We start from the raw sequence: 26,867 nt of genomic DNA on the forward strand, positions 1-26,867 counted from the left end.
TTCATACAGTAACGTGTAGTACAGATTTGCAGACAAATCACCTCTAGATCCATCTGTGTGTAAGTCTTTCTCATTAAGCAAAGACTTTTGATTGGCTATTGAGCTTGCAAGACTCAGGGCAATTGTTGATCTGACCGTCTCTGAACCACTAGGTGTGGGTAAACACAATCTAATGAGCACTAATGTAATCATGATAGCTGTCACAACTATTAATCCTACATATATGTACATAAATGTACTCTTTCTAATTCCACTAGATTCCATGATTTCTCTAATTTCAGACCAAAAATAAAAAAATCAAAATATAAAATGCAAATGTGGCTGTAAAATATCAACTATCTCTTTCAGTCCTTTTTTATTTTGAGAAAAGCAAATATCAAAATGAGTTTCTTTTTCAAAAATTAAAATTAGCTCACAAACGTTGCTTGATCTTCTAGAAAGTTCATCAAGAGTTTTCACAAACAAATGTTTAAAAAGCTTATAGTCGAAGTTCAAATGTCTCTAATAAAAGCATAGCTTGTAATCACTAATAATCACTTCCAAAATGTAATGTCTTTGTTCATCAAACAGTAATGAAATTTCAAACTACAGCTCCACCGCAATCACAAACTCAAGAATGTTGAACTGGATTCCAATTGTTAAGCAAAAGGTTCCAAATTCCTCCTCCCCTTCATTTGCTGCAAAATATGTACTTTCAGGTGCTGAGTATTTTCGACTGGGTATTCTTCTTATTTTTCATCTCTGAGTTATTCAACTTTCAGCATCACTGTCACTTTGACTTGACTTTTCAGTTTCTTTAGCAATCATTGGGGGCACTTGTACTGCTGGCACAGTTTGTTCACTTGCCCAATTGTCTCTTGATACAGCTTTTCTCAATGCAGTATTTGGTCCTTCGTCAGCATCTGAGCTTTCGGGAGCCAACTGATTCTGTCTCGATCCTCTGTACCAACCACTGTTGTTGACTCGCTCAGACCCACCTCAAACCGTAATTGTGCTATAGCAGCCACTAGTCCTGCCACAGCAGCTTGACTAACCTGATCCTGACTAACTCAGTGTAACCAACATATCAGGAAAAGGTGCTGTGTTATCTAGAGGACCTGGAACTTGGCCAGTGTGGCTCTCATGCACCCAGTTAGGAAGACCTGTGCACTTCACAGCTGTGACAGTTACCAACGCTACCTGGTGGGGCCCCTTCCAATGTGGATCCAAGTAGGATATCCTCATGTGCTTCTGGACCATGACCCAGTTTCATGGACACAGGTCATGGCAGAGCTCCTGTTGTGGCTCTCCTGTAGCTTCTCCAACCTGATGAGACACAGAACAAACTGCGTCAGCTAGGCATTTGGAATGATCCAGTACCAAGTCATTTGTAATGTTCACAAGTGCATTCGCAGGCACAGCTGGCAATGTAATTGTTCTCCCCATGATTGTCTCATGAGGCAACAAGCCAGCCTTTCTGTCAGGCGTACTGCGCACACTTATCTGAACAAGAGGCAATATGTCTGGCCATTTCAAAGTGGTGGATGCACATACTTTTGCCAGTCTGGACTTCAGAGTATCGTTGACTTGCTCCACAGATACAAAAGCCTCACGTCTGTAACTGCAGTGTAATCCTTCCTCAACTTGTAATGCTGCACCTAATAGTTTTAGGACCTCACTGTTGAAGTGTGTCCCTCGATCTGACTCTAAGGAAGTCAGGAATCCAAACCTAGGGATGAGCTACCTGAGTAACAGCTTTGCTACTGAGAGATTATCGCTTCTCCTGGTCAGATAAGCTTCAGCCAAACAGGAAAAGATGCACACAAAGACCAAGTATATTTCAGTGCATTGCTTGTCGGTAACTCGATGAAGTGTAGCTGCATTCTGTTAAAGGGTCTTCCTGGTCTGCCTGTGTGACTCAGAGTGACTACTGTGCATTTCCCTACATTCATCTGCTAGCAGGTGACACTTCTGAGACATACGGCTTCTGCTATCAATCTGATTCTGGAGTTAAACTTACTGCCTAAAGGTTCTATTCATTGCTTTACGCTCTATATGAGCCTGTCCATGATAATGTCTAGCCACGGCTGGTAACAAACTGTTGAGCAACACAGCTCTTCCATCACTTGAAACCCAAATATCATCTTTATCTGTTTTGATACATCCTGCTGTAACCCAATTCTGTTGTTGCTCTTTTGCCACTTCTTCCTGCAATCTCTTAACTTCTTCCCATATATCAAGAGCAGTTAACAGCAACTTTTGACTTATCACTTGATTCATTGTTCCACTCTCCATTAAAGGAAATGCAGCTTAGGGCGCAGTATCTTGCCACTTCGACTGCATAGTATTTCCCAAAGTTACATAATCAGTAGATTTCCGGTGTGCAGCACATTTCACAACAGCAATTTTTGCAGGCAATTGTATTGCATTCAACTAATTATAGACCTTAACCCCCTTCTAATTTGTGAGCCAGAAGAGGTTATAAAGCCTCTTTGGGACCATAAGTGTCCAAAATCATGAACAACATCAAAGCCATATTGACTATCAGTGAAAATGGTCACTTTCAACTGTTCAGAAACACAGCATCCTCTAGTAAGAGCAAATGATTTGAATACAGAAAAGACTCCTTGAAGCCATGAAGCTTTGATCACACCTGAGACTGGGCATAGTGCATAACCAGCTCTCAGTGTACCATCCTTATCTCTTAAACAGGAGCCATCAACACGTATGACATAGTCATTTTCAGTTAAGGGAATATCTTGAATATCAGGTCTCAGCTTGGTGCACAGTTCAGTAATATTGAGATAGTCATGCTCAATCTCATCAGAATAATCATTATCATTGGCATTTTCAACAGGGGCAGGTAATAAGTTTGCAGGGTTTAACACAGTACGCCTCTTTAATGTAATATGAGGAGCGGTGAGGATGACCTGTTCATTACGGGTCAGACTCGCACTAGTGAGGCGTTGGGTCTTGGTTCGGGTTAACAATATTTCCACAAAGTGGGAAACAAAAACATTCAAGAAGTGGCCCATAACAATGCCTTTGCCATGTTCAATGCTGACACTTACAACTGCAACTGGCAAAGCTGAAGCCACAGAATCAAGAGTGGCAGAAAATAAGCCACAGGCTTGTTTTCACCTTCTTGCAACTCAGACAAAACTGAGAGACTGCACCCTCCCTCTCACAGCAATACAAAGAAAAACATTTGTTATAGTCAGACATTCCCATAGCATGGGCACAATAGAGATTTTCCCTCAGCTCTGTGAAGGCACGTTTGCAGTTGTCGACCAGTTGTACCGGATCAGTCACATCTTTGTGTGTCAGCCTTTCTAAAGGGAAACATTTGGAATCATCTGATTACAGTAGCCAAACATTCCAAGGAACATTTGAGCTTCTTTCTGAGTGGTAGGGGGATTCATTTTCAGAATTGCTGAGATTCTTTCTTGCAACACCTTCCTTACACCTTTCTCAATGTGGTGACCTAGGAACAGAACTTCTTCCTTGGAATAATGTAATTTTACCAGGGAAACTTTATGTTCATTCTCTCCTAAATGATTCAAAAAGGGCAATTGTGTCTTGTCTACAGGCTTATTGAATGTTTGCTGCAACAAGTAGGTCATCAGTATGTTGGACTAAGACTGAAAGTTAAGGCATTTTAAGGGATTACCAATTCTTTTTCAAGATATCGTTAAACATTGAATAGGTTCATAGGACCATAACTACCTATATAAAGACCCCAATAACCTGTTTGTAAGCATAACCACTATCACAAATAATAAAGGGATATCCTATGTTTAGTGAGGTATTTGTATCTTTAGACCCCTGGAATGCTATTGAAAGTGCTCCCGAAATTCAGTTGTAGCCCAACTTGACTTGTAGGTGCCAAGATGGACCCGATGATGAAGCATGCCACTATTATAGTGGGTGAGGGTCATATAATGAAAAGCATTTTTTTCTTTACTAATAAGAATACCCAGGCTAAGAGTTTGATAGGTGTATTCAATTAAGGGGCTATGAATACCTTTTTGTTGTGGAACAAATTGAAGGGCTTTGAGTATACTGTTGCGAATCTCGGCACCATGCCAAAACACGGCTGCCAAACCAAATTGTGAAGAGCAACTTGCTCATCTCATGCAACCGTATGGAGAAAAATGCCTGGCAAAGTTCAGTCACAGCTAATCATTCTGCTTCACCTGGAATTCAGAATAAAATCACTGCTGGATTTGGTACAACAGGATGACATGGGATGGCAATTTTGATAACCTTTCTAAGGTCCTGAACTATGCATTATTTTCTATTGGACTTCCGCAGTCACATAATGGGAAAGTTACATGGACTTCCCATTATCTTCTTCCTAACACTGTGTTCAATTAAACAATTTATAAGGGGAGTTATTTCCGCTTTTGTCTCAGGCATCATGTTATATGGGGGAAATTTCGGATACACTGCATTTGGCTTCACTGTTATTTTTACGGGCTCAACTCCTTTAACGAGTCTTATCTCTTTTCCTGAAAAGTCCCAAACTTCAGGTGAAACAGTGTCTATCAGATCCGCTGACAAATCATTACATGTCAGCATTGGGCACAATGTGACACTCGGCTATTGTTTCACAATTTTGGATTGTATTTCTTCATCATGTGTCTGGATTACAATTGCTTGGGGTGTGCAGCTAATGGAACAGTGTAGCTTACACAACAGATCACGACCTATCAAGCTTACAGAACTAGAATCGCACACTACGAATTGATGCACATCTTCAAATGAACCTATTTTTATTGGGACAGATTCTGTTAATGGGTTGGACAATTGTTTATGTGTGACTCCTACAGCCTGAATTCTCCCGTAAATTCTGTACTTCGGCTGTTCTGACAGTGGAGTGGGTAGCCTTAGTGTAGATTAGAAATTACACCTGGTGACCCAATATATCAGCATCTACATAGGGACCATGCTGATCTACTTCTAAGAAAGCACCTTGCATGCAAACTTCATAATCTGAGCAATCCAAATGAATGATTTCTGGAAAAATCCGCATCACTCAAATTAATCAAGGTATACTGTGTTGTCAACAAATTTGAATCCACATTTGCAGCCTGATTTGAATTCTGTCAGGGAACAATATCTGCTGCTGAGCAGTCAGAGCTTGTGGTATCTGCATCAGGTGTCTTTGGGGCACATTTACATTTTGCACTCGGGTCCTTGAACTCTTTGAATTTGAACCTGATTATTACCTGTAGACATCGAAAAGCTTATTGTGATGAAGTATCGTACATTGTTGTTCGAAAAGGTTTATTTCTCTGTGATTTACTGGCTCTGTGTATATGTGTATGTAGTATTAAAGAATGTAGACGTACTCATATTTCCTACAAACAAACAAAAAACATTTTTAACCTGCCACTTCTCGGAGAAAAATCAGCAGATCTCTCGCTCTGTTGGCTTGAATTCCTGTTTCAAGGATTGGATTCCAAAAATCTGGGAAGCAATATTGTGGACATATGCCCCTAGGAACACTTTAAATGGTGGCAGAAAAGCTTGTTTGCTGATTGTTACATACAGGAACTCAGACATGTTTTCAGATGGATAAAACTGTTTGCCTTTGTTTGGACAAGGTGGGAGCTCAGCGTCAGCTCACTACAAAACTGTGGTCTTCCTTCACTTTGCCTGGCAGGATAGTTTCCTCTATACATACAATAGCAACATAGGAGCATAATGCTTAATGCAGACATAGCCCATTTATGCATGCAGTTTGTATCCTATTCCTGCAGCACGCTTGCCCAGTAAGCTAAGTGCCCTTTGTTGACGTGTTGTGACTTCGAGGTCGCAAATTCAAGTTTCAGCAGGATACATTTGTTGTTCATCCTCTGAAATTGATACATTGAATACCTGTAAATCGAATAATAAAAAACTATTTGTTTACAGCATATAGAAACCGCAACACCTATAGTAATTAAGTGCTACATCAAAGCAAATTGTTATGTATTTTTGAAAAATGTACATATTAAAATAGCAGCGGTTGTAATGGTGGGTTTACTTTTTAGAGTAGTAAGCATTAGTAACTGAGAAACAACACTAAGCAAAAATTGCCAAAGCCAGTAAGTCTCTCTTACTACATCTATTAGCATAACTTGTACTTGTTTCTTTTTCCCCCAGATGGCCGCCTTGTATTCATGTGCATCCCTGGTGGCCTTCCTTAAATGGATGTATTCATAGATGACCATCACAGTTATAGCCACTGATGCGCCTACTTCATTTATGGATTGCAGTAGCCATTTTTACATGATTTTTAGTTTAAAAAAAGAAAAAATACAAGATGGTCGCTGCAAATGCACACACATTTAGCCATCTTGCAATATTTTTAACCCCATTTAAATATAGTTGCTTGCTGATAAAGCAGTGACTGGATGGTGAGAGCGAGAGGTGCTTGGAGGCAAGTGAACAGTGATCTCCAGATCATTTATACAGAGAGACAAGGTCCCAAAGGAAGGGAGGAAGAAGCAGAGTGAGTCACAAAGAGAAAATTATCCTTCATTCTCTGCAGTTCAAGGTTCTGAGACCAGCAGTGGAAGGATAGAACTTTCCTAAACAAAATGCCTTTGGTGGCAAAAATAGAGAGGAAAGATGGCAGATCAAGAGGAGGGCACTGAGAGGGACAAGAAAACATTCAAATAAACAGTAAGGGGTGGACAAAAAGCCAACTTCAAGTTCATACAATAGGTCTGTTTGCCAACAGAAAGCTGAAGCAGTCTGCAGAGAGACTGTGAAAGGGTGCCGCAACAATTGACCTTGTGCTTCTTAATTGCGGTCTCCTTCACTTTGATAAACAACATTTGTCACAACCAGGCAGCTTAAAAATTATCAGTGTAGGCAGGCTGGTGTTTTCTTTCTACACATCATTGAAACTTTTAAAATATAAGGCATAGTAGAAAAATAGAGATACAATTTCTTTCAAAGGAAAAGGATAGGCTTTAATAAAAAACATTAAGGGAACATAGTTTAGTGTCTTTTTAAAATCAGCTCAATGACACTGGCAGGTGCAATAAGAGAAGTGATTTCAAACATTTGCTGACAGCTATTTTTATGTCTCCATAAAGGGTCTCTTGCATGTTGAGTAGGATTACCGGGGTATCCCTGTTTTAGGGAAAAATGTTGTGGGTCACAGGTATGTCTTCCATGGTCAGCACAGTATCAATGCAATTAGCAGGGGAAGCAGGGTCTCAGTCTGAGGAAGAATAGAGTTTCACAAAAGAAGGGACGTTCCAAAATGCACCTGGAACTAGAGGCAATATCACATACATAGAACAACGTTTTTGTGTGGAGTAGTCAATTATAAACACATCAATGCCAATTATTCAAAAACAAGTGATGACAGAGACCTTTGAAGATTTACATAGAAAAATACATTTAGGGATTTATGATAGTGCTCAGCGAGTGTTCAAGTGATCACAAAGCCAGTGAAAATTAATTAGGAACAAATGCAATGTGTGTATTATAAAGTAGGCAGTTAAACAAAAAGACTTTTGTTTACGCTTGCACTGGTTGAATCACATATTTCAACAACAGAAGAGTCTTTTAATAAATCGTTCCAGCTGCCTTGATTGTTGACAGTATTTTGACCTGTTATCATTTGAGGATAATTGTCAGGACTTCAAGACTTGTATGAAGATATATTTAATGTTGCATCGGATAGAACTGTTAATGAAACTTGTCTATCCCTATGGAACTTTCTCTAAAGGCAATTTCGAATCAAGACATTGTACTTGATAATTTAGTTCTTCACAGTTCCATCGATACTGCCACCTTCCCAGAAGACTGGAAACACGCAGAGATAAACCCTCTGCTGAAGAAACCCTCCGCAGACCCATCGGACCTCAAGTTACAGACCCATCTATCTTCTCCCCTTCCTGGCCAAAGTCATTAAAAAAGCCATCAACGCCCAACTCACCAAATTCATCGAGACCAACCACATCTGGATCCCTCCCAATCCAGCTTCAGAAGCAACCACAGCACTGAGACTGCTGTCCTTGTCGCAACAGAAAACATCCACAATCTCCTGGACTGATGTAAAACTGCAGCCCTCATCCTTCTGGACCTCACACCCTCTTCCGACACCATCTCCCACCACACCCTCTGCTCAAGACTCCATGACGCCAGCATCCGTGGCAAAGCCCTGAAATGGATCCTCTCCTTCCTCACCGACTGAACCCAAATAGTCAGGCCACCGTTCAGGTTCCGAACCTACAAAGATCAACATCTACATGGCCCTGCTAGCAAGAATCGTCAGAAACCACAGACTCAACATTGTATCCTACAATGACAACACTCAGTTGATCCTCTCCGTCACCGATGAACCTACTGTCGCGAAGACCAACTTCCACAACGGGATGAAGGCAGTTGCCACCTGGATGAAAGACAACTACCTCAAGCTCAACTCGGACAGAAGTCCTCATTCTAGGTACCACCCCCTCCATCTGGGACGACTCCTGGTGACCAACAATGCTCGGTGCCCCCCCACACATCGACTGACTATGCATGCAACCTCAGCATCATCCTCGACTCCTCGCTTTCTATGAACCACCAAGTCAACGCCGTCTCGTCCTCCTGCTTCCACACGCTCCGTCTTCCCTGAATGATCTTCAAGTGAATCTCTGCCACCCAGGCGCTCGTCAGCAGTAAGCTCGACTACAGCAACGCACTCTACGCAGGCACCACCCATAAGCTCCAAAGGAAGATGCAAAGAATCCAGAACACCGCTGTCAGACTCATCCTGGACATCCCTTGCTCAGCCACATCTCTGGACATCTGAGAGACTTCCACTGGCTCCCGATCAACAAGATATTCACCTTCAAGCTCCTCACGCACTCCTACTAGGCCACAACATGCGATGTGCATACCACAACCACTGCCTGACCTTCTACACGCTCGCCAGGCAACTCCATTTTCTCACCTGGCCCTTCCCTCTATCCCACGGATCTGCAAGACCACAGCTGTAGGAAGATCCTTCTACCTCGCCACTAAGACCTGGAACTCTCTTCCTCTTCATCTCAGGCAATCTCCCTCTCTACCTCAATTCAGGAAGGACCTCAAGACCTGGCTCTTCGATTGCCCAGCCATCCAGCAATTCAACTGAGCTGCAGAAAACCCCCAATCCTCCCAATTCCTTGAGACCCGATGGGGGGATTAGCCGTGCTCTAGAAGACCCCGTGCTCTGGAAGAACCCATTGATTGATTGATTGATTGATTGACCTTTGTGTTTTTCAAGCTTTCCTCACAAGAAGACTAAAACATGGAGAGGGTTCAGAGTTTAGGAGTATTAAGAATCAAAGAGTGGAAACTTTGAAAAAACACAGAGGAAGGAAAGACCAAATTAATCTGGGAAGACGATTTCAGAGTGTGGGAGGATAAGTACAGAGATAAACAAGATATTTTAATTTGGATCAGTAGAGTGTGAACCAGCCCTATCATTTAAATTTTAAGCTAAATTAGATTAAAGGCTGTCATGTGGGTTGCACAGATGGGATTAAAGAGAGAATGGGCAATAACATTTTGGATAAAGATGAAGGGGAAAAGAGAGTGAAGGGGCAGTAAAATGACTATAAGAGGCATTACAAGAAGAAGAGCAGGCACAGGTTAATCGGAGAAGGCTGCAACTGAAGAATGGACTTGTCAGAAAGGAGGATGCCAGGTGAGGATTAAATAAGGGAATAGGTTTGGGAAGAGGAAAGTAAAAAAAAATGGTTGAAGTAGGTGTCAGTCCTCTTAAACAAAGAGGGTGTGGGTTGTGAACACAGAGGTATTGTAGTGACTGGGGGATGCAGAAATGGTGAATAGGAAAGGGGGCAATGAGGGGACAGGGAAAGCTAGGAAGTGAATGATGGCGGCTTTGTTGGAAAGAGAAGGGCTGGATTATTTGTTTACGTGCACACATTACTGCGTGGAACAACTCTGAGGGAAACCGTGCAACTTTGCTGCATAGAACCCTAAGGATACATTTCGCAGCCTTCCTTTATTAATGGAACAATTACTTGAGTGTCAATAAACAATTCACTCTTTGGTTATGCCTCCACATAGTCAACACTAGTAGTTTTATTAATACTCAACAAAAAGAGCTAAGTACCAGAACTAAACAGGTATGATGAGGTGAAGGAAAGAGTAAGGACAGAGAAATAAACAATCGCTTACGGAAAACATTATATATATTCACGTTGAACACACTACTTCACCTCTCATGACAAAACGTTCAAAGCAAGATAACAAGGAAAAGTTAGAAACAGTTTTGTTCAAGGGGTTTTAATATAAAGGCTAAGAGAAAACGGATAAAGTCTGACTTGTGTGTACAGTACAAAAGAAAAATACTATGTGATCTCTTACATGGCATGTGTGGTTGGTGTACACACAATAATCACTGGTAATTAGTCACTGTTTTAATTGGTAACGAGAAGTAGAAACTCAGAATAATGCCTGCATAAAAGACAAGCATGCATTGATAGGCTTTAGAAGGGGGTCTGACGTACTATAGATCGGTCCACGGCAAAGAAGTGTCTGCTTTTGTACAGAACTGGAGTGGAACCTGATCTTTTGTTTGCACTGCAAGTGATGTATAGATCCCTCACTGCACAAATAGGCAATTCAGAAGGATTTGCAGAATTCTAATTTATGTTTTTAATGAGCCAGGATTCCTACTATGAATCCTTCCACATGACTGTATATGCAGGCATAGTGGCCTGTGAGTGACAGCTGACCTCTGTCCCGACATTTCCAATCACAAAATGCTAATATTGCAGTAACCTTTAAAGGGGCAGGGCACCAATCTAAAAAAAGAGTTGAATTAGCATCTAGGTGAGCATGCTGCGATACCATGGACCAGTGCATGCTCTCTCTGATGCTACAGCTCACATTCGCAAAGTGAAAGTTATCATTCATGGATGTCTTCCACTTTGCAAAGAGATGCCCCTCCATTTTGTGTGTCAGTATCCCATCAGTGGTTTGCCACTTCATATATACTTCCAAACCACTGATTGTATTGTATAATATTGCTACATGTCTATGGCCCTTCTGGCCCCTCTGTGGCGTACTGAAGTGCTTACCTGCATGGGTAGCACACTACACCATGTTGGGATGTGTGGTTCGAAGTGTGTGTTTATTATGATCCGATGTCAAGGTTGTCCATGTCATTTGTGATGACCACCAAGGTATGGTTATTGTGTTATGAGACTCAACACTTAGCAGTGTGATGGATGAAGAAGTGTGAGAGGGAGGCATACAGTTGATGGTTTTCAGTAAACTGGAAACTTTGAGCAGTTCTGCAGGTTCCTTTATGGTATTTCTCATGATCATAGTCTACTTAGCTGGTACTGTTGTTGTCCATTCTAAGGCATTTTATTTACAGTTTATGATCCTACTCAGGCAACGGCTGGTAGGCGAAAAGTTAGAGAGATATGTTGGGATGAACTTTGTTAATATTGACCTATATTTTACATACACTTGCCAACTACAGGGAAGATGGGATACCCCTTTGACGTCCTCTTTTCCTTACTCGACACATAAAGTCTCTTTAGTGCTTTGCAAATGTGTTCCTTGCGGTTGCAAAGACTCCATTTTTGTGCAGTGCAGGCTCTGAGAGTGCCAAAACCTTTTGTATGTAAGGATCATATTTCGTAGCTTTCCGCGTAACACATTTCTTGACTTTTCCTCCTTAAATGAAAGTTGTTGCATGTTGTCACTCATTTCTCAAGATATGTTGGGATTAATAGAATATTGGTACCTCCTGTGAGTGAAAACGAACATAACTCGATACTCCTGTGGGCACTGCGCTGCCGTGGGTGCCGTGCAGGCCCTGCACATTTCGCCTGCAGAACGTATCATCATTCAGACTCTAGGCGCATGGCCTCGCCTCTGCTCATGCTGCTTTTCTTGAGTCTTTTTCTGTTTTCTGGCTCCATAGTTGATTTCCTAATAATTGTTCTCTATTACCCCCTTTCTTCTTTTGCCCGTCTTGCTGTACTGGATTGAAGAGCAAAGATGCCGGTATCAGGACTTTGGTTATGTTGGATGAGCAGGGAGGTAAGTGTGGATTACTTCTGCAAGGGCACTATGCTTTTTGATGAATGATTCTTTAAAATTGCTCTTCACAGACAGTGTAAGCACCCATTTAGTTGTTTGTTTGCTATTACTGTTCAAGGGGATGTGGTATAAGATAAGGAACCCGTATTCTAAAATACGCATCAGGCATGAGTACACGCATTGAAAACCGCCAAACGGCTAAATCCTTCCTAGTGCTGCAATGCCGTATGTAGTGAGAGTGCCCCTGAAACGTCCATAGCGCACAGAGGTGAGCCCCCCTGGACCACAGGGGGTGTACGAGGCGGCGTTACGCCTGCAGTACCTGTCAGTAGGCGCCTTTTCCAGGGAAATGCATGGCTGTCAAAAGAGCCCTCGGCGAATTGGCAGCAGTTGAGCGTACCACGTTGCTGTTACGCATGCCCGACTGGCAAGGTGATGGTAGGATGCACAATAAATGAGCCATCGCTTTGCCTCCTCTAGCATCATCAGCCGCCATTTTGCTGCCTCCTCACGAGAACAACAAGCAGGCTTGAAATGAACGGTTTCACCGAGCACTGCCGGGATTCCGATGCACGGACGCTCTTTCTCCCCACACCCCCTCCCGGCTCAGTGCGTCTTCAAACGAAAGCAGTGCGACCCCCCTTGGAGACGTCCCTTAGGAAGAAATAAATGAATCCGACCATGCAGAGAATTGCGATTATTTCGTTGGTACATGGAAAATAGCGCCCACTACTCTGAATTCCTCTCTTCCCTTTTCATAGTCCATGGAGCTGTACGGTTAATTTGTAGCAGAAGAATTTATTGATGCTGCTGACATGTTCATAATGGTAACGCGTGACGTGGGTGGTAAAAAAACGGGATCTGATCAAACATACTACTGTACAAAGCAATTTTGCCTCGTGAATTGTAATATCGTAATACATTTAAAATAATATGTTTGCCTCTGCACTTCGGTAAAGCACTTGTAATGATTTACTGCAGCATTGCGAGTAACAATATTTTGACAGGAACCGTGCTTTAAATGGAAACAGGGGAGTGCTAGGACTCACTATCTCACTATGTGCAGTATCTGTTTGCTCCTGAGAAGTGCCGACACTCTCCCACTAAATGTGTTGAAGCAGTGCCGAGAAGAGCAGCTGCTCATCGACTTAATTAGGAACATGTACTCAGTACCGGACAGTATCTGCCCATTTAAAGCAGTGGACAGGAAGACTATCTTTTCACTATCACGTTACTGTTTTTCATACCAAATTCAACAGGCAGTTGGTTTCCAGGATAGGACTGTAGTTTTCAGGACATATTCCCGGTCACGCAGGCCATTTGGTCTGTAAACATGCGGTGTAAATGCATCCTATAAAGCGGATAGGCCATGCATTTAAACAGTCCCTGGACCAGTTCACTTTATTGTGTGATTACTCTATAGCAATATTCTTCATTAGGGTGATTCATGAGGAATTTAGAATAAGGTAGAACAGTGGTTACCATTGCCGGATCAAGAGGGCTGGATCCATGCCAGATTTTCTACATAATCACTGACTGTGTACATATGTTTCATTTGAATATATTGCATGTCAGTTGTTTTTGTGTAGATAGCCTGAAACACCAATGTAGACATGTCCCCTCTGGATCAACATTGGACAACCCTTCAGGGCAGGATTGGCCATTTATTCCACCAGGAGTTTCACGGTTTTTGAAGTCAGAAAGCCCCAGCTGGCGCATTTGTCACTTTCTCTAGTTCTTTGGGGTCACATACCTTGTGGTTAATTGCAGAAGAAACAGTGGGACCTTCAGACGAGAACGAAAGTGAAAGAGTGGAGGGAGTTCAGAGTGGAAAGAAGGGAACACGTGGAGATTGGATGGGTAGAAAGACAGCTAAATGCTCTTTGAGAAAAGATGTGAAATTAATGCTAGTTACAGTGTCTCCTTTAAACATCACTGAAGTTTTCTTGGGACTATCTTTTTGTGTAGTTTGTAAATTTCCTAAATTCACAACTTCCTTCTTTCCCCTCGCCCATACCAAGCGCAGAATCATCACCTGATTGCGATTGACATGGCTCTGCCATTAACAAATTCCAGGGAAAAATGAAAAGTTAAACATGTCTTTACAGATAATGTTATGGTTTACAACAACCTTTTCATTTTTGGCTGAGGACAGAACCGGACAAGATCAGAATTTATTTTTAGAATAAAGTCTGTTATTTTGAAGCAAAATCCCTCCACAGCTATAGCGTTGCAGGTTGATAAATCATCGTGAATTAGATTTAGCAAATGTAGATTCATTTTTGTCACAGTTCATTTATGTATTCACAAATCTTTTGGGCAAAGCGTTCATTATGAAATGTGGGTTATTTTTCACATTAAGCAGCTAATTGTTCCTTAGCATCTACCTTTTCCACTTTTTAGGAGAAATGATCTGTTCAGTTCTAGTTGGGCATACCTATCCCTAAGTAGAGTTCACATCATTTGTGGTATTCATTCTCATTTGTAACACACAGATACATACTAACCGCAGCTCTGAAGCTTCTTGGCTGATCTTAATTGCAACAGGGAAACTACAGTTGTTGCATCAGAAATTCCCAAATGTCAATACGGGGAAGCCCCCTGCTCTTTTCCAGCTGGACCTCCCGTCTGCTTTAGACAACTATCACCCTGAGATGTTTGTCAATTATTCTGATAGATTGCTGGAGTGGGTCCAGTTCTCACAGTAAATTCCAGCCAATGTAAGGTTAGACTGGAGAACTGGCAATGAGAAGATGGATGGATCAGTTGTGGGTCTGCTTGGTTTAAAAAATATGATCTGATTTAGTCTCTTTTTCTGTTTCTTGGCTGAATTCATTTGTCGGTATACTTTTAGTTACTTAATTGTGCACCTTTGGCATTCATCTCTGATGTCAGCACCATTTTCTTGCTTACTTTCAATGGTATTATTCACTAGATGTGATAAACAGTATACACTTGTCTGCCAACATATCTGTTTATAAGATGCAAGGCTCCTCATCCACAGCCCTGGGGAAACCGTGGCAACCAATTTTTGAACTTCTTTGGCTTTTAACCTTCGTTTGATCCTTGAATCAAACTAATTACGAGGTGCGGAGCTTCCCAACAGTGTCTGTTTAGCTGGTCAAGTTTTCCCTGAATCTTAATAATATACCTATAGCAATCATTGACTTCTCATTTTATGGCCAGCAACTCCATTTAGGCAGAGCATCCTGGGAGGTCTATGAACAATTTCATTTAGTACATAATTCTGTAGCATCTCTTTAACTTGGAATTAGAAAAGGAGATGACATCACACCTCCCAGAATATTTGGTATCTATTCCAGTTCCCCTTTCAGCCTGAGGTCACCCATAACTCAGATCCTGTGGTTACATCAGGTGGTCGTGTGTGGGTCTGATCAACTAAAAACACACTAACAAATAATTTTGTCCCGCTGAATTACATTTGTTTTTGCTTAAACCTAAAACATGTAGGACCTCTGAGGTATCTATTGAGAAACGGGGAACGTTGTCTGGGTTTCTATTCAACCAGATCTATGTCAGATCGCGTCTCATACCTGTTAGAGAACGAAAAATAAAGAATACACTTTTAGCTTGCTTGTTCCTCACTATTCTTGTTGTGTAGCTACATTCTACACATTTGGACTAATTTCTGATATCCTTGTTCTTTCTAATTCTTTAGGGGTTATTTTCTTTGTTTTTATTCTATCCAGGGTCAGGATGTGGGTGCCTCCAGCTCTTGCAGTTCAAGGGTGCAGTGGGTAAACAAATCAGGAGGACTCCTGCCCGGCCACAGCTCTTGCATGTTTATGTGGTGATCTAATTGAGGGCCAAATTTAATAACATTTTTGTTGTGGTTGCACCACTTTTGTGGCACAGCCACAATGCAAAATGCTAGTAGACTTTTACAAAGCAGTGTAAGCGATGATTTGTGCTGCCTTGCGTGGCTTTGTAAGGAAATGTACTGCAACGCAGCAGCTTGTGCTGCGTTGCTTTACATGTTGTTCTGTGATATGTTCCTTGGGTGGAGCAGGGGAGTTTCCATGCTTCCACCCATGGATTTCACACAATCCCAGATTTACAAAGGTTTGTAAACCTGGGATTGTATGAAGTTGCTATGCCTCCCAAAAGATAGTAACAGGGAGAAAATTTGTATTTTCCCCTCATTATTTGCTCTTTCTATGTGTACTACGTTCTGCAATGTATATAGAAAGAGGAAAAGGCCCTGTTTTTCTAGTGCTGGCATTTGTGCAGTTACACAATAGGTGGTGGGGTTGTGGCAGTGACAGGGTCTACCCAAGACATGGTATGGTTACGTTTTAAGATTTCATCAATCACTACCTGGCATCCAGCTAATACAACTGTTCTGTCTAATTTAGTCTGATAAACCTAAGGTAACATGTCAGAAAATTCCTTACAATATGAAGCATGCCTTACAATTGTTCACTATGTAGAACATTAAGGTCCCCACATTGAACACGCATTGACAAACACAGTAGGTTTGGCTTTATTGTGCCAATGCACGTAAACACAACCAGTGATAAATGCGGGTTACGTGTGTTGCATGGACAAATGCTGTTTATCACATTAAAGCCTGCCCTATGGCTTTGCCTAAGCTGTAAAACAGATTCTGTATAGAATGCATTTAGGAGGTAAAGGATTGGATGTGGCAAACTGTATGATGATTGAGTGTACAATATTGGAAAATATTCTGTTGTGCTTGCCAAAGCAAACACTTCCTGGAAGAGAGTAGGTGCACCAAATAGACAATAGCTGGATGTTGAGCTACATGCTCCTCCGGTGGACTGAAAGCCCAATCAGTATATATTTTAAGGAATTGGTAACAATATGTTTTGCATATGTTTTGCTCCACTGTTAAGTGAGACCTGCGACCTAAAAGCAACAGCGGTTTCAGATGCAGTGTACAGATGGGGTATCTGACTTCGAAGGGCTAACTAGCGCCTCAAATTTGTTACAAAGAAGCTTTCTGTCCTCAAGCACCATATGAGCTAAAGGCATTTGGAATTCTCCTGCCCAGTAATTGATTGGTTAATCAATTAGAAGCACATGGGATGCCACATTGAAACACCTGGTGTTAGAAATTAGGTTGAGAGGGGGTGAAACCCTCCTCAAGCTGCAACCACAATCTCGCTCAGGGCGAAACACGAGCAAAACTCAAGTTAACCTGTGCTTAACCCTCTGGTAGCTTAGCACAAAAGCAGTCAGGTTTAATTAGGAGGCAAGGCAAGCAATTCAAACAGTGATAAAGTGAAAACACCACACAAGAAAAACCTCACACCAATTTAGCAAAAGAGTAAAATTTAATAAATTATTTGAAACCAAATTCAATCAGTAGAACAGTAGATACAATGTCAAAGTTTTAAGTAAAAATAGTGCAGAGAAGCACAGAAGTGCCAGCTGTTGTTATCTGGTCACACCAGCCTGGAACAAAGTCACAAGTTCAGGCCGGCCCCGATGGAGCGCGGGCCAGATACAGGGACCAAGTCTGGGCTGCTGACCAAAGTACCTTAAAATCCTGACTTGTGCAGCATAACAAGAGCCTGCATCAAGGATGTCCCAAGCAGCAGCGGTTGCGAGGAACTGTGGTACTGTGATGTGGAGTCGTGCATCATCATTGAGGATGCCATTTATGATGGGTTTGCGATGCAAAGTCCTGCGTCAAAGATGCATCATGCACTTAGTGGTGCTGAAGAAACTGTGGGTGCAATGCGAAGTCCTACGTCATCGTTGAGGATGCCATCGATGTGGGATTTGTGATGCGAAAGCCTGCGATGAGGATACTTTGCACATCAGTTTTCTGAGGATACCGTGGGATGTGATGCGACGTCTGTGTGAGCGAAGCGAAGTGCTGTGGTGGTTCTGAAGTGGAGTTGTGAGGAGGTGCCTTGTGCTGCATCAGTCCTGTTCACAGTGCCAGAGATAGGCTGGCAGAGCACCTTCCGGCCCACTTCTGAAGGTCCAGGACTGGGGTGGCACCACTTGGGGGAAGTAGGACTCACAGCAGGCAGAGTCCAGGTACTGGGTTCAAGGTTGTTGGAGCTTTTCCTACCCTGAGGCTGTGATCAGAGGGCCAGCCAACTGGCCCCAACTAGCCCTTTGAGTCACTCTGGTAGTCCTGAGTTCAGGATGCAGGTCCAGCTCTCTTCACTCAGGCATCTGGGCAGCAGATAGCAGTCCTTCTAGGCAGAGCAGCACATTAGTCCCTCTGAGTCTTACCTGGTGCCAACTTTGAAGCAGGAGAAGATTCTGGAGGTTTTCAAACCCAGAGGTGCTTGTAGTTTACTTCCAAGGAAAAGACTAGTGTCAAAACAATTGTGATTGTGCTCAGGTTGAGCCAATGGGATGTGCAAGTGTGGTAGGTGATAGCTCACCCCACTCATTACATCAGAGATAGCCCATCCATCCAATACCTAATCTCCTTTGTCTTCACTGTCTGGGAACAATACGCAAGGACCAACTGCCAGCTACACCTAGTCATGTGACCCTGGGAACAGGCAGCAGGCACCACATGGTTGAGGCAAGAAAATTACAACTTTCTAAAAGTGCCCTTTTCAGAATTGTGCCTGAAAATCTGACTTTACAATTAAAGAAGGTATTAAATGACAGTTCTTTAGACATGAAACACAAGATTCCTACCTGCTCCCAATTGAAAGTTATCACTTATTAAATGTAATGTCAACCAGTGTTACCCTTTGAGAGAGGCAGGCCTTGCAAATTCAAGGGTTTCCCCTATCAGGACATGTAAAAGTCACAAGTGCATGTCCAACTTCTTAAATGCACTGCACCCTGCCCTATCTGCTAGTTAAGTCCTACTCTATGGATGACATATGCATTAAAAAGGAAGGTTTGAGCCTGGCAAAAGGTTTATTTTGCCAGGTCGAAATCACAGTTTAAACATCACACAGGTCATAGTGGCATGCCAGAGACATGTTTAAATGGCTACTTAAGTGGGTGGCACAGTAAGTGCTGCAGTCCCACTGGTAACATTTCACTTACAGGCCCTGGGGACATGTAGTACCACTTTTCTAGAAACTTACAAGTAAATTAAATGTGTCAATTAGGTGTAAGCCAATTTTACAATGTTTAAAGGAGAGAGCACAAGCACTTTAGCACTAGTTAGCAGTGGTAAACTGCACAGAGTTCTAAAACCAGCAAAAAACAAATTCAGAAAAAAATAGGAGGATGGAAGGCAAAAGGTTGGGGGAAAGGTCCAATACATGGTTATGCTGCAAAACTCTCAAGACTGGCCGAAAATGTGTCTGAGTGATATAGAAGCCATAATGTCCTGGAAAGTACTCTGCTATAGGGTAACTTAATCCTGTGTCAAGGGACGCATATCTTTGCAAAATCTACAGGGGTAGTGGGTAAACAGATGGGGACTCTTATCATTCTTAACTGGGAGACAAATTACATTAATGATCCCCAACCCTAGCAAACCAATTAATACCAAGCCAACATGTGGCTTCCATTGGAATTCACCAAGTAAGAGCCTATATGGTCTATGTGCAGTCATCATTAAATGCCTTGTACCTCTAGGCTCTGTGCTGACAGACCACACACTTAATAACAAATAAAATGCAAAACAAAGACACAATATTTGAGAAATCAGGATGCAAATAGGAATCCAAATTTATTATGAATACCTTCATGGTTATTCAAAGTTATAAAAATCGAAAAAGATAAAGGATCAAAAAAGTGAATGAATATATGTGAACTTGAGACATATAAGAAAGCAGAATAATGGTGCTGAGAAAAGAATACGAAATAGCACAAATAATTACTAAAAAGTAGAAATGGTTATTTTTGTTTAAATGAACAACCAAGAAAGTATAGACTGTGCAAGAGAAAAATATAAGAAATATTTCCTCTTGCAACTTCCTCATCTAGAATTAATGCTAGTAATACAAATTGATCTACAACATTTTTAATATTCCTAAAGAGGCACCAGAAAGTGCCACAGTGCATTTGATCTGCGGAGCCGTGCCCCCATCCTCACAGTATATGATATAGTGGTTTCAGAAGAGCACCTCACATGGCTCGGTTTGTTCTTCCATGTGTCACAGGTGCATGAATCTGGAATCCTGAGGTTTTTTTAATTTTTTTACTAACTTTTCTTTTGAAATGTCCTTAACCCTTCTGCTGTGGAGTGCAGCTGCCTAAGGCTTCATACGTCAATCTGTTGCATTTGTTCAAGCTGCTGCAAATGAAGTTTATGAAGCCTGTTTGCCTGTTACCACCAAAAATCAAAGGGCTTTTTAGGTATTTGCCAACAGGAAAGAGGGACTAAGTTGTGCACCCTCTTGTCGAGCCAAACTGCGCGGTCACACAGGATTCGCTCACTTCCAGTGGCCCAAGAAACAGAAGAAGCACAAAAGAGATTTAAGTCCAAGTCTATTTTGTATTACATTACTATACCTGGTTTTCTTCCCAGAGGCATTGCTACAAGGAGGTGACCTCCACACCTCCATAACCATATTCCTCCTTATCTTACAAAATGATCCCAATGCTTGTAGAATGTCCTGCCACAGATACTTACTGCGGCTTCCTCTTCAGTTTTCTACTTTCTCCTATTGCAGCTTTGTGCTTCCTCTGATGTCAAGCTGAATGTTTACAGACATGGTTTCTATGCAAATGCTGACCCCATTGCTTCTTCCCTGGATGATTACATCTTATCTCCCTGGGTCAGATCACCTCTGCATCCCAACCCACACAAGGGCCTTCTACCCCTGTGCCGTGCAAATCAGTGCGTAAATCTTCAAAGTAACTGTTTATGATGGCGGTGCCATCGTTGGCGCTTCTAGATACCATCCAGGGAGTTACATCCTCAGAGTCTTCTAAACTAGATTTTTGAGGACAGGAAAGGGCACCAACGTAACGCTTCGCTGATGATGAACCTTCCCCTAAGTCACAGCCAGGAAGTATTTTTTTTAGAATGAGCATTGTAGAAAAGTGGCCCTTTTTGTATGATCACCCTCCCCACACACACACACACAGTTTTTGCCCCAAATGCTGATGGTTATGACTCTGATAGTGCACTGGAGCCTGCTGCCCACCCCACAGTGTCTGTGCTCTCTCCAAAACAGTTATGTTCAACTTGGTAATCCCAAATTGGCAAATACTTTACCCTCTTCTAAGTCCATAGAATTGGCACTAGGGGTCCCCAGGGCATAGGTGGCAAAGGGGTCCCCATGGCTGCAGCATGGCTTTGTCCCACCTTGGGCAACTCAAGCAAACTACTGACAGCAAGCCTGCCATTGTAGACTGCAGGAGCAGTGCTAACTGCTTGAATTCAACTGTGCCCTCATCATGTGTGACAGAGTGAAATGCACTGCCTATAGGATCATGGGTTGTCGACTGGACACCTTTGAAATTGGCAGCTCCATTATGGTACTGCTAAAATATGTGATGTTTGGTATCAAACAACATGCCTTCTCACCGACACATATCTTGTGCCCTGGGTAATGTGACATGCATCAAGGTGGTGATCTTAGAGGTTGCCCACCTGGTTTCCCCAGTTTCACTGTGCTCTGACTGACCACCCCATGCTTTCCCGAGCCTGCCGCCCCCAAGGCAAGATTCTGACCTCCTGACAGGCAGTATGATCACTCCCAGAAGCCGGGAACAAAGGCTTGGGCAGAAAGGAGGACGCACCTCCCTGCTCCCCAAGCAGGCTACTGAATGAGTACATCAAGGCAGTGAGCTTTAAAGGCTGCACCAACTCTGATATACATCAGGGCCTACTCCTAGTGGAAGAAAGAGCCTTCCCCCTGCCCCAGGCACATTTGCTTATGAACAGGCTGGAAATGAGATATTCAAGGTGGTGTACACCCCCAGAAGGCTGACCACACCTCCAGCGTGAGCAGCACGGTCTGTACACTAAATTTAGTTTTAAGCAATAATTAGGTGTGGTTGAATAGAGGGTTCTGTTTAGAAAAAGTGGCCCACGCCTCCGGATGTTGTCACCTCAGGGGTAAATTAGCTGCACGAGCTAACTGCCCATTGGCTACTAACCTCCACACCCCTAACTCTCCTAAATCTAGGATTTAATTGACACTTCTGACACTGGAACCTCAGATCTGAACAACTTACTTTAAGGAAGGACTAAGAGGAGACCCGTGCCACCAACAATAGGACAGCACCAAAGCAGAGGAGGGATACTCTGTCCCTATGGCAACAGACTTAGAACTGCATTAATGAACCTCGTCCTTGGCTCAGTCTCAGAACTCCCAATGAGAGGGACCCCTGTGGAAGCAAGAAGCACCCTCAGTTTCCCATGGACTAGTGGCTCTAGTCCCTGTAAACTGCTGGTCAAAGCACTCACCGGATCCAAAGTATTGCTGGCCATCAGGCCCTCTGTGGGGTCCCTCAAAAATCTAGGTGGTCCAGTGCTTTGTGGGAGTTGTAATCTCACCTGCCCCAATTTTTTAGGCCACTATGTCACCACCCAGTGAAGTTCCACAAGCTTTTCATTGTGCTTACTGCTGGCAAAGTTTGTGGGTCACCAGTCTGGTAACCGACCCCCTCACTTGATGTTGCAACTACCGGGAACACCGTGCAACCTGCATCTGACTCAGCAACCAGGCTTTTGTTATGTTTTTGTTTCCTGCAGCACCATGTAAGCGGTAAAATCAGCATTACCCGCAGCTCCCCTTCACCACCACAGACAGCCAGGACAACTCTGCACCCGTGCTCCATGGGCCCGCACAAACTTAACCCTGCAAGGGTACCACGTAACTTTACCTCAGAGTGACCGATTGTCACTTGTGGTTTTAGTGTTATTTTTCACTGATTTAATATTGCTTCTAAAATCAATAACTCTGGTTATATATGTTATTCCATTTCTTTTTGGTGTTTAAATTAAGATTAAAATACACTTTATTTTTATAAATTGGTGTTGGATTTCTGTTGAGTGGTGTCAGTTACTTATTTGCCATGTTGGCGCTCAGAAATGCTTAACACGTTTCTCTAGTAAAGCCTGACTGCTCTTTGCCACTCTACCAGGACTGAGTTCAGGATTTATTAGTGTGAATCCAAGAACCATCTTTGGGGAATTGTGGTAATATTACGTGGTAAGGCTATCCAGCCCTGCCACATAATATTCCACTTTCCTTCAAGGATAATTATTTATTTGGAACCAAATGACCTTCTGCCTCATGTGGATGCCAATGCTGACCTGTGCGATCTAATGAGTGCTAGAGGTTTAGATGCATCGCTTGAGGTGTCATTTCCATTCCCTTATTTGAAGGATCATGAGTGAGTGTTTCTTTTTTGTAGGCGCTATAAGTAAAGTTTCTGTAGGCATTTCAAATTGAGGAAGTCAGGACCAACTTTTTTATTGAGATTTTGGAATCTGGCAGCCAGCAAGCAGTCTTTACAGCCCTCTGTGTGTGTTGTGACAATCGGTGAAAAACTCTCATCCACCCTGGTGGGGAACAAAAGCTACCATGAAACCACCAGTTTCCCAGGGCCTAGTCTTCTGATTGTTCGCCGGATCCCTGAGAGCCTGTTAGTGCAGGCTTTCTCTGTAAATGCTTGCACCAATGCTTTTCTTTTCATCAGACCTGAAAGGGAATCTAACCAATACACTGAATTTGGACCGAACATCTTCATTGGTGGTATTGTTCTCACAGCCCCAAGTGCTTTTTGCCTCTTGGTAGGATTTGTAAACTTTCTGTAGGAATTGGGGAACCTATATATATCTTGTCAGCTTGTCAAGTGCCAAATGACTTCACAGTAGGGGAAGGTTCAATGCACATCCAGAGGGCAAAAGTCAAAATGCCTGAAGTTTTTGGATAGCTGTTAAGAAAGCTTTGACTTTGCTCTGTCACGGAAGTAGTTTAGCTGTATTTTCTGACTTAGTGGAGATATGTGGCATATGTGTGCCCTCTAGCATAGAGAAGGAAAACTACAAAAAAATGTAAATAGTAGAGTGTTTTCTGTGATCACACAACTGCAACACACCAACAACTTCATGGGTGTTATTCTTTGTGGTGGGGAATGTCATCAAAGTTATTGATCCTTTTAATGTGTGGCTTGGCAGTGCACCACACATGACATATTGAGTCAGTTTCTTGAAATATAGGTACAGTGGGAGTTGACTTTGCCAGAGCAGTACATTTCTCTCCCGGTTCATGCTATTAGATATTTGGTATATTATTACACCTCTGAGAAATGTGTTCATTGGAATGTGTGAGGGACTATTTCACATCTGAAAGGTACTCTATCATCACATGGCCCCATTAATATATTTGTCATCTAAATGCATTCTGTAGAGAAACCAACTATTTTTGCCACTTTCCCCCCAGTAGTGAGAAAGCCAATAGATCTGGCATTACTGTGCTAAACAGCAGTTGTTCATTCAACGTATGCTAACAGCATTAGTGTATGCCTGTTTTACATGCATTAGCACATTGCCAATTACGGCTACTAGTTGCAGACTGCTGTTGTATGTGGCAGTAGATTTTGATGGAACAATGTGGTGCAGCAAAGTACATCTGTGACTAGCCATATGCGGCTAGAATTGATCAGCTCAGCAGCTGCAGAATAAATTAGATAATTGGACTGTTTTTTTTGTTCTAGCAGACTACAGACATTTAGCATGCTGTGCAGCTAAAAACTGATTCAAAATGGAGAAATAACTATGGTGTAAACAGTGCAGGAGTTGTAGAAGAATAATACAGTTTTCACGTCTTAGCACTGGTCGGGCATAACCATGAACAGACCACAACACTCGTCATTGAGGGATAAAAGGCCGCTTTAATAGAACAGGTCTGGCAAACAAATAACCTTGGCAAAAGCCTCACAAAACTAATTGAACCTCACTAATACATAAATTACCTCCTATCCCCTCCCCCTCCCTCTAATACCCATTCCACAACTACCCCTTAACCCAAACACCTTGACCTGACCTACCCTTTACCCATCCCTTCTAAACTACCCTTGCCTGTAAATCCCTGTCCAGTCATCTTTATGTCGATTCCCTTCCCCACCCGAACTGCTTCTTGGCCCAAACCCCCCGCAGCCAGACCTGACTATCAGCGGCAGCCACCCCAACCTCCCCCACAAGCATACCCATCATGCATTACTACGCACAGACCTGCCCTCTTAAAGAATAACCTATGACAACACCAATGCCACAAATCCTAGGTACTAAATAACCCCCCCCCCAACAAACCAAAACAACAAAACAAAAAACCCAAAATAAATGAAATCCTGGGAGGGCGGGAGGGCACAAGCACAACACGCCTACTAGGTGTGACGACGGTCAAAGAGGCCGCCCACACCCAGCCCTTGCCGTTTATACCCCTACCCAATGCCCGCCTTATCCTGCCCTGCCAACCAATCCCCATAACTCGGGCCGTGGACTGTACCACGGATGCCCGACAAGCCCGGGGGGAGACCGGGCAAGCCCTTTACTCCCCCCAAGCCCCCATCGGGCATAACCATGAACAGACCACAACACTCGTCATTGAGGGATAAAAGGCCGCTTTAATAGAACAGGTCTGGCAAACAAATAACCTTGGCAAAAGCCTCACAAAACTAATTGAACCTCACTAATACATAAATTACCTCCTATCCCCTCCCCCTCCCTCTAATACCCATTCCACAACTACCCCTTAACCCAAACACCTTGACCTGACCTACCCTTTACCCATCCCTTCTAAACTACCCTTGCCTGTAAATCCCTGTCCAGTCATCTTTATGTCGATTCCCTTCCCCACCCGAACTGCTTCTTGGCCCAAACCCCCCGCCACACAGGAAAAACCGGTAGGCGTTTTCCTGCCCCACCCCAACCCTACTATCTATCCCAGGGCTTCAACCCCAATAAATCCGCAATAAGCATACGCAAATCCAGTAAATAAAGCTCATTACCTAAGAAAGAAAGATGGACCCCATCCTGTCTGAACAAAGCCACCTCTGAGCCCACAATGTTATCATGGCTCAATATAGAAAACCCCTGTGACCTACAAAAATTTTTCATCTCTCTGTTCACTTTCCGCCTCTGCTTCTCAATACCTTTAAAAGAATGAGCACCCCTCCAGACCCTCCTAGGTACCAGACTTGTCCAAACAATATGAGTTCCTGACCACATCTCTTTAATACAGAGTAAATCCACCTTCATCGTCTTGATCAAACCAATACCTGAAAGCGCCACTAAATCATTTTCGCCTAAATGAATTACCAACAAATCCGGACAGATCCCTTGCCTTAGCCTCTGGGATAAAACATACAGTAATTCCCCCCACCTCATACCACTTTTCCCCTCCCAGCTAACTTTGACCCTTATCCCATCAAAGCCCAGCTGGCGACCAAAATGCCTTGCAGCTGCCTGCTTCTCCGCCCATCGCACAAAAGAATGCCCGACGATCCAAACCGCACAAACTCCATCTAGGCCCCCAACGCAACCTAGAAAGAAAAAAGGAAGTGTTAATCAAACTGCTTCTACCCATCCCCAGGACACGCAGCACCAACCCTAAAAAAGAGAGGCTGAAAAAGAAAATTAAGAATAAGTAGGGAAGAAGGCAAAACAGACCTGTTCCAACAAAAAAGAAAACCCCCCAAAAAACCCCCCCCAATCATTTAAAAATACGAACATACCGCTGAAAACACTGAGACCTCCATCTACCCAACTCTTGGATTACCTGATCACTCCTCCCAAGTCTTCTCGCTTCCGTCGCTGCCCCAATCCTAAAAGAATGAGTCCCATAACATCTTGGATCTAACCCCAAATCTCTAATACACATTTTCAGAACCGCCAAAACTTGAGACGCCATCAACGCATTCCCATCCTGATGGATAAAGACCAACCT

At 42.9% G+C, this 26,867-nt stretch overlaps 1 protein-coding gene across 2 annotated transcripts in view; it reads left to right on the plus strand.

The window, feature by feature from the left end:
• The window catches only part of SNAP25 (synaptosome associated protein 25), a 192,327-nt gene that overhangs the window by 123,072 nt on the left and 42,388 nt on the right, over nucleotides 1–26,867 (plus strand). For both annotated transcript variants that reach the window (XM_069234120.1, XM_069234119.1), the window contains exon 4: nucleotides 11,991–12,039. In XM_069234120.1, the coding sequence (XP_069090221.1) occupies nucleotides 11,991–12,039 (49 nt within the window). The remainder of the gene's footprint in view (nucleotides 1–11,990; nucleotides 12,040–26,867) is intronic.

This window comes from Pleurodeles waltl, chromosome 5 (assembly GCF_031143425.1).
Source record: "Pleurodeles waltl isolate 20211129_DDA chromosome 5, aPleWal1.hap1.20221129, whole genome shotgun sequence".
Lineage (NCBI taxonomy): Eukaryota > Metazoa > Chordata > Amphibia > Caudata > Salamandridae > Pleurodeles > Pleurodeles waltl.